Consider the following 7,688-nt stretch of genomic DNA (forward strand, 5'->3'; position numbering starts at 1 on the left):
GGACACGGCCCCCGGACACGGCCCCGGGACACGGCGGGGACACGGCCCCCGGACACGGCCCCGGGACACGGCAGGGATACAGGGACCGGCGGGTGGGCACCCGCGGCTGGGAGCGTGCAGGGGGGCATGGGAATGGGGAGCGCGGTGTTCCCACGGTGCCGTGCGGGGTCACGCGTGGGCACAGCCCCGTGAAGGGGAGAGGGACGGCGGCGGGAGACGCGCACGATGGAATGGAGCGTCCTCATCCCCGATCCCCTCAGAGCCCGCAGCAGCCTTCACCCCGCTCCCCCACGCACTCAGGAGCAGCCGCGCGGCCCCAGGGCAGCCCAGCGGGTTTATTATGGAGGGGACATACAGAACAGCCAAGCCAGCCCGGGGCACCGGGCACCCCGGCACAGCCAGGGCTTGGCACAGAAGCGGGGCCGGGGGGCGAACGCGGGGGCTGTGCGTGTCCCACAGCGGGATCCGCCCCCCAAGAGCTGCCCCGCAGCGGGATCCGTCCTCCCGTGCGCCCCACAGCAGGATCCATCCCCTCGGGGGCCGGTGGCGGGGACAGAAGGGGATGGCAGCGACGGCGGGAACGGCTCCTTTTGCCCCCTGGTCCATGACGTATATAAATATAGAAGCTGTGTGTATCCATCCTATGTATATATGTACATCGGGGGGCCGTGCCGGGGTGACCGGCACCCCCGTGGCGACCGTCGCCCGGCCCTTCACTTGAGCCACGCGTCGCTGTAGAGGGAGCGCGCCTTGGCGTGGCGCCGGGACGCGGCGCTGGCGTTGAGGACGGCCACGCTGCGGCGGCTGGAGCTGACCACGTCGGTGACGAAGCCGGCGCAGTCGGAGCAGACGTCGCGCAGGACCGAGCCCTGGGCGTAGATGTGCGGGAATTCCTCCTCCACCCGGCGCCAGCACGGCCCCGAGAGCGAGCTGCGGCACAGGGCACCCCGTCAGCCCCCGCCGGCCGAGGAGGAGGAAGGGAGAGGGGGAGGAAGGCTCGGGGACTCACTGGAAGGGCTCTCTCCGGCGCAGCGGCGGGGCCTTGGGCAGCAGCGAGCCTGGCAGGCTCTCGAAGCCCAGCGCGTAGACGGGGATGTGAGCCAGCTTCTTGGAAGGCATCTTCATCTGCCGGAATGCGGGAGTCAGGGCGGGATGGGACAGGGACGGGATAGGGATAGGGCACGCAGGGATGGGGATGGGTCAGAGATAGGTGCGGTGACAGGACAGGAGTGGAGTGGGATGGGGCAGGGACACAGTGGCGCTGCCCAGAGCCAGCCCCTTACCTTTAGACTGCAGGAGCTACAGACAGACCTGGGGACACAGAGAGAGAGGGTGAGAGGGGCCATTGTGGGGACTCTGCTGCTCCCCTCACTGCCCCGTGACACGGCACAGCATGGCACAGCATGGCACAGCATGGCACAGTGCTCACCGCTTGCAGAAGAAACACGACGCGGGCCAGGAGAAGAGAGGAAACTTGGCCCTGCAGCAGCAGCAGACCTGTGGGCAGAGCTGGGTGAGCTGAGGGTGGGGGACACGTGGCCCCCAGTCCTTGCAGCCCCCCGTCCCCGTTCCCACCTTCCCCCTCCGCAGGCTGCTGTAGAGCTCCTTGCTCTGCAGGAACTTCTCCATCTCAGCCTTGACCAGCACCCTGCGCACGTTGATCATCTCCTCCACAGTCAGAGCCAGGCTCTCCACAGGGTGGCTGAACTCCTGGGGGACAGGGGGGGATGTCACACTGGCCTGTGGCACAGGGCACGATCCAGAGCGCTCCTGTGCCAGGGCAGAGCCCCTGAATACGGGCAGAGCGTCCCAGGAGAGGCACAAAGACACTCCAGCCACCACGTGTCCTCATGCCAGGCTGCCATCTGCCCACGGTCATACTTGCCAGGTGTCCTCAGCCCCAGTGTTCCCAGCTGCTGTCCCCAGAACCCACCAGCCAGAGGTGCTTGGAGCTGCCGGCGGGGGCAGCGCTGGATCCATCCTCTGGCCTCTCCTCCACAGCGCCGAGGGCAGCCCGGGGCAGCGCTGGCCCATCCGGCAGCGGGTGGCAGCTGGCGGGGACGGAGCCTGCAGGGAGGGACAGGGAGGCCGTGGCAAGGACACGTTCCCCTGTGCCACCGCTGCTGAAAGGCGTGGCACAGACCTCCCGGGGACAGGGACACGGCCCCCCCCCGGCAGTACCTGAGCGGGGCCGGGGCTCGGGCTGCAGCGGCTCTGGGTCCCGGGGCTCAGCCTGGTCACCCCCCAGCTGGCTCTGCAGCTGTGCCAGGTCCTGCTCGGAGAAGGAGCGATCCCGCTTCAGCGCCACCTCCGTGGCCGGAGAGTCCTCGTCCTGCAAGGCCACGGGCACCGTGTCACCAAGGGCACCCCGGCGCTCCCCGCGTGTCCCCACCTCTGCAGGTTCTCCCTTGCCTCGGAGAGGTTCATCTCCTCCATCTCGGCCAGGGTGGGCGCCTTGAGCAGGACGCGTGGCCGCGGGCGCACGGGCGCGGCGCTGGCCGGGCACCGGGACAGCTCGAGGCAGGAGCTGGAGGTCAGGTGGCCGGCGCAGGCGTGTGGGATGCAGGGCAAGGAGCTGTATCCTGCGGAGGGACGGGCTCAGCGCCGCGGGGATGGGCGCACAGGCGACACGGCACAGCGGGGAGGGGACAGCGGTACCTTTCTGCTCCACGGGCCGGAGCTTCCGCTCCTGCCTGATCTCCTCCAGGATCTTCTCATGGAGCGTCCTCTGCTTCTGGGGCAGCGGCCGCAGCCGCCGCTCTGATGCCTGCGGGATGAGCAGATGGGACCGTGGCTCAGAGGTGGCACCCATGGGACCCACCAACACTGTCACGCCAGGGAGCAACCCGGTGCTGGCACTCACCTGCTTCAGAGGGGGCCGGGAGCGGATGAAGTCAAGTATGAGCTCGTGGGCATCTTTCTTCACCCGAGGGGGGATGTCTCCATCCACCTGGGGATGGAAGGGGGTCAGTGCTGGGCCGGAGAGCGGCGGGGTGGAGGGTGAGGGGCCGGCACGCTGGCAGCTCTCACCATGACCTTGCGCAGTTTGTAGTTGCGGGCGCGGATGTCCTGCATGAGCATCTCGAAGGGAGTGAGCTGGTACTCTGTGGGCAGAGGGTTGAACTGCTTCTCCTGCACCTTCTTCAGCTTCACCCCGTGCCTCAGCTCCCTCATTAGCTGCACCCACAGCCGGGCCTGGGGGGGACACGCAGACACGGCGTCAGCACCCACCCGTGCCCGGCACAGTTCCCGTGCCCGGCCACACCGCCGTACCCAGTCTGTGTTGCGCAGGTTGCCCAGCTCCGCCGCCGGCCGCTCCTCCTCCTCCTCATCCTCCTTCAGCTTCTGCAGGAGCTGTTGAGGCACGAGATGCTGTCACCCTGTCCTGGTGGCACTGGAGGTCCAGCCGGGACTCTGCCATGGGGCTGCAGCACTGAGGTGAACCCCAGTTCCTGATTCCCAGCCAGCGCAGCGGTCTGGGAGAGGCTCTACAGCCCAGCACCGGCAGCCCCGGTTGGGACGGGCAGAGAGAGCGCCGCAGCCTCGCCAGTCCCTCGTCACTGCAGGTGGTTCCCCCGGCAGGACAGTGGTGCCGGCGGGGACCCACGCTCACCTCCTTGGCATCGCGGATCTTGGCGAGGAAGGCCATGAGCTCCACGGTCTCTGCGAAGAGGGCGCGGCAGACAGCCTGGTAGTGCGCCGGGGCGCCCGCGGGGTCGGCCAGGCGGGCGGCACAGCAGCGCATGGCCTGGCCGAAGGTGCGCACGGAGCGAGGCGGCCCCTCGCCCCCCTCCTCCTCCTCATCCTGCCCCCCATAGCCCTCGTCGGCCGTGGCGCAGCCGCTGTCCTCGGAGTCGCTGTTGGTCATCAGGTCGATGAGCTGCTCCAGGCGCGGGCTCAGCTCCCGCTCCTCGTTCTCGTCCAGCCCCCAGTCCAGCGCCCGGTACACAGCAAAGCCCAGCGACTGCACCATCTGCGGGGGACAGCACCGGCTGGGCACCGCACGCACCCTGGCACCGCGCCCTCCTGGGTGCTGGGTCCCGTCCCGGGACCTGTGACCCCCGGGCGAGGGGGGCAGGCGGGCCGTGCCCAGCCCGCACCGGGCTGCGATGGCAGACGGGGCGGATCACCGACCCCCACGTACCTGGGCTTCGGCGGAGGGCGTCAGCAGCGCGGGCAGGTCTGGGGGAGGAGGGCAGAGTCACCGCCGGTACCCACGGGCCCGTGCTGAGTACCCCACCCTGCATCACCCGGGGATGTGGCACCCACCCACTCCGCCTGTGGAGCCCCCACCCTGAGCTGCTCACACCCCCAGCTGGGATCCCTTCCCTGGCTGACCCGGTCCCAGGGCATGGCTCCAAGGGACACGGGCACCTGCAGGCTGAGCCCTGCTATCAGGCAGTGCTGGCACAGCTTCCCGGGGGGCGCACTGTGGGTGCACAAGCACCGTGTGCCCCTCACCTCCGGGGCTGCAGGGAGCTGAGAGCTCTGCACCCATGGGGGCTGCCCTCTGCACCCCCCTGGGATGTGGGCACAGGCAGTGTGGGGGCTGGCAGCCACAGCTGGAGCACGGCACACACGGGGAGCCCAGGACACGCTTGTGGGCAGCTTGAACCCTGCTGGCAGCTGCAGGACAAGGCACACGAGTGGCCTCTGCAGTGTCCCCAGGCTCCCGGCTCCACTTCCTTCATCATTAGCTCTGCATTGAGCTGATCAATGCGGCAGCCACCGGGATGTGCCAGCCCTGTGCCAGCCGGGAATGGACAGGAAAGGCAGCACAAGTGGGGGCCCTGCCATGGTACCACACACAAGCCCATCAAAAAAAACATGACCTGGACCATGCCTGGCTCCCACTGCAGTGCCAGACCCTGGGATGCCACCTGGCCAGCAGCTCCCGCCAGTCACTGGGGCGCAGCTGAGGAGGGAATTCCCATAGGATGGGGGACTGGAGTGGGTCTGGACGGTGCTGCTGGCTCACCCAGCCCGGATCCAGCCCTGTATCTCGGCAAAGCCACGTGCCAGGCTGGTGCCACCACCTGCCGTGGCACCCAAAGGCACCCAGAGCCCTCCCAGCCTCGGGCTTCACTGTGAAGATTTCAAAGGTTCATTCCTGGGGAGATGGCTCGGATGGGGACAGAAGCAACCTGGGAGCAGGAGGTGGCACAGTGGCACTGATAGGTGGCACTGGCAGGTGACACTGGCCCAGCCCCATGGTGGCTCAAGACAGGGTGCGGGGTCATTGCCATGCAGGACCGGCGGAGCCGGTGTGACCACGCCATGCCCAGCTGCCACAGGCACGTGCCATGCCTGTGCGTGTCCCTGCCCCGGGCACGGAGCCACCTGATGCGCCCCGGTGTCTGCCCAGCCACGGGCACTGAGGACACGCCGTGACCCCGCAGTGTCCCTGCCCGATGTGAGCGAGGCCACACAGTGACCTCACGACGCCAGGCGCCATCCCTGGTGGCCTCGCTGTGGGGTGAGGTGGGTGGAGGCGCTGGCCGTGCTCCCAGTGCTCCTGGTGGCATCGAGCCACCCGGTGCCACTGCTGGCAGCCAGCCCGGTGACACCCCGGCACCGTCACAGCCATACCCGGCAGAGCGAGCCACCTGTGGATGGCTGGGAGGCCAAAGGTCAGGGATGGGGCTGTCCCGTGTGCCACTCCCGGAGCCCGGAGTGGGGGACAAGGTCCCCTGCAGCACAGACGTGGGTGATGGGTGCCCGTGGATGTGCCGTGTGGGTGTTGGTGTGTCGGTCCATCTGTCCCTGCTGTGTGTCCTGCAGCCCCCGGTGGGTGCCAGCACCGCGCAAACACCCACACCTGGCTCCAGCCTCACTGGCTCACCAGGGACGCCCAGTGCCAGTGCCGGTACCGGTACCACGCCAGTCCCAGACCCACAAGTCTCAAGCCCCCCCCCTCCCCCAGGCCGCAGGCCGCCTCTTCCAGCGATACCGGCAGTGCGGGTGCCAGTCCCCCTTGCCAGAGCCAGGGCTTGAGGCTCACCCTCATCCCTGCCGGTGCCGCCTTCCCCCTCCCGGTGCCGGGACCGGCCCTTTTTCCTGTCCTCACGGTCTCTCTGGAGACCCCCGCACTGCTCCCCTGCCGCCGGTGCCTCGATGCCCGCCCCCCTGTCCGGTGCCACTTCTCCTGCCCATCTGCCGCTCCGGTACCGCTTCTTCCCGCCGGGGCGGCTGCGGGTGCCCCCCCGCTGCCGATACCCCCGGTCCCTCCGCGTCCCCGAGGCCGGTGCAGCACCCCCTGCCGGTACCGTAACTCCCGGCGCCGGTGAGTCCCGGTGCCGGTGAGTCCCCGCTCTTTGTGCTGGTAAGTCCCGATGGCCCGGCACCGGGTGCCGAGGAGTCCCGGCGCCGGGAAACACCGTAGGCTGCTCCCGGTGCCGGCAAGTACCGGGGCGGGTAAATCCCAGCGCCTCGCTCCTGGTGCCAGCAAGCCCCGGTGCCGGTAAATCCCGAAATCCCGGATCCCGGTGATAGCTGGCCCCGGTGCCGGTAAGCTCTGGTCCTGGTTCCCTGTTCCTTATGCTGCAAAGCTCCGGAGCAGGAAAGCCCTGGCGCCGGATCCCAGCGCCGGTAAGCTCCGGTGCCCCGTTCCCGGTGCCTCTCTTTCGGTGCCGGTAAGCCCCGGTGCCCCGCTCCGAGTGCCAGCAAGCTCCGATAAGCCCCAGCGCCGGTGTCCCGGGGGGTCCGTGCCGGTAACCCCCGCTAAACCTTGGTAAACCCCGGCGCTCCGCTCCGGCGGTGCCGACAATTCCCAGCGCCGGCAAACCCCGGCGCTCCTCTCCCGATGCCTGTAAGCTCCGGTGCCCCGGTGCCCCCCGGTAAGCCCCAGCAAGTCCCGATGCCCGTAAGCCCCGGTAAACCCCGGTGAGCCCCGCTCGGCCGTGCCGTCCCGTCCCGTCCCCCCCCCGCTCGGGCGCCGCCCGCTCCCGCCCCCCCCGTGCGGCGGCGGCCCTCACCGTGCGGCGGGGCGGGCAGGCGGAGGGAGCCGTCGGCGCGAAGGCGGATGTCGGCGGTGCGGAGCGGCGCGGGGGCCACGGGGGCGGCGGCGGCGGCGCGGCAGCCCTGGAAGCAGAGAGCCCAGGCCTGCTCCTCGTTCAGCGGCTGCTCGTAGCACTTCAGCACCTCCTCCAGGGACAGCTCCCGCGGCGGCCCCGCGCCCGCCCGCGCCATCGCCCCATCCCGCACCGCCGAGCGCGGGCGGGGCGCGCCGGGCGGGGGAGACGGGGCGAGGCCGCGCGGGGCCACGCCCAGACAAGCCACGCCCACGCCACGCCCCATCCCGCAGCGCCGGGAGCCGCGGGGGCGGGGCCACGAAGGGGAGGGGCGGGGCGGTGGGAGTGACCCCGGCACCGGCACCGGCATCGACACCGGCATCGGCACCGGCACCGGCCCCGCCGCAGGAGCCCGCTGGGAGGGGCCGCGGCGGCGCCGGGGGGGATCGGGCGGCTCGGCGCGGCACGGGGCGGGCCGGGCGGTTCGGGACGGTACGGTAACGGTACGGTACGGTGGGGCACGGCACTGCACGGCACGGCGCGGTGAGCTCTGTACAGTCTGGCATGGCGCGGTGCGGCGCGGCACGCTACAGCGTGGCTCGGTGCGGTGTGACATGGTTTGGAATTGTTTGGCACAGCTCGGGACAGAATGGGATGGAGCAGTGGAGCGTGGCACGG

At 70.0% G+C, this 7,688-nt stretch overlaps 1 protein-coding gene across 2 annotated transcripts; it reads right to left on the reverse strand.

Annotated features, from left to right (window-relative positions):
• Positions 1-296: 296 nt before the first annotated feature.
• SPIRE2 (spire type actin nucleation factor 2) lies at positions 297-7,232 on the reverse strand. Of its 2 annotated transcripts, none has more exons than XM_040075242.2 (15): positions 6,975-7,232; positions 4,145-4,182; positions 3,614-3,973; positions 3,274-3,354; positions 3,031-3,195; positions 2,864-2,950; positions 2,659-2,767; positions 2,413-2,582; positions 2,182-2,332; positions 1,934-2,067; positions 1,576-1,710; positions 1,430-1,497; positions 1,284-1,311; positions 1,010-1,125; positions 297-930 (listed from the first exon to the last, which is right to left on the reverse strand). In XM_040075242.2, the coding sequence occupies exons 1-15, from the start codon at positions 7,186-7,188 to the stop codon at positions 714-716; spliced, it is 2,073 nt and encodes a 690-aa protein (XP_039931176.1). In that variant the 5' UTR covers positions 7,189-7,232; the 3' UTR covers positions 297-713. The 2 variants fall into 2 exon arrangements, with proteins under 2 accessions (XP_039931176.1, XP_039931177.1); XM_040075243.2 differs by lacking the exon at positions 6,975-7,232 and adding an exon at positions 6,002-6,034.
• Positions 7,233-7,688: the final 456 nt, after the last annotated feature.

This window comes from Hirundo rustica, chromosome 11 (genome assembly GCF_015227805.2).
Source record: "Hirundo rustica isolate bHirRus1 chromosome 11, bHirRus1.pri.v3, whole genome shotgun sequence".
Classification (NCBI taxonomy): Eukaryota; Metazoa; Chordata; class Aves; order Passeriformes; family Hirundinidae; genus Hirundo; species Hirundo rustica.

Bases quoted from the DNA above. Each gene is read 5' to 3' on its own strand.
- SPIRE2 (XM_040075242.2), bottom strand. From the start codon at position 7,188: ATGGCGCGGGCGGGCGCGGGGCCGCCGCGGGAGCTGTCCCTGGAGGAG. The intron at 3,974-4,144 runs GTACGTGGGGGT...TGTCCCCCGCAG, and splicing joins CGCCCTCCGCCGAAGCCCAG to ATGGTGCAGTCGCTGGGCTT. The intron at 1,312-1,429 runs GTGAGCACTGTG...CTGTGTCCCCAG, and splicing joins TCGTGTTTCTTCTGCAAGCG to GTCTGTCTGTAGCTCCTGCA.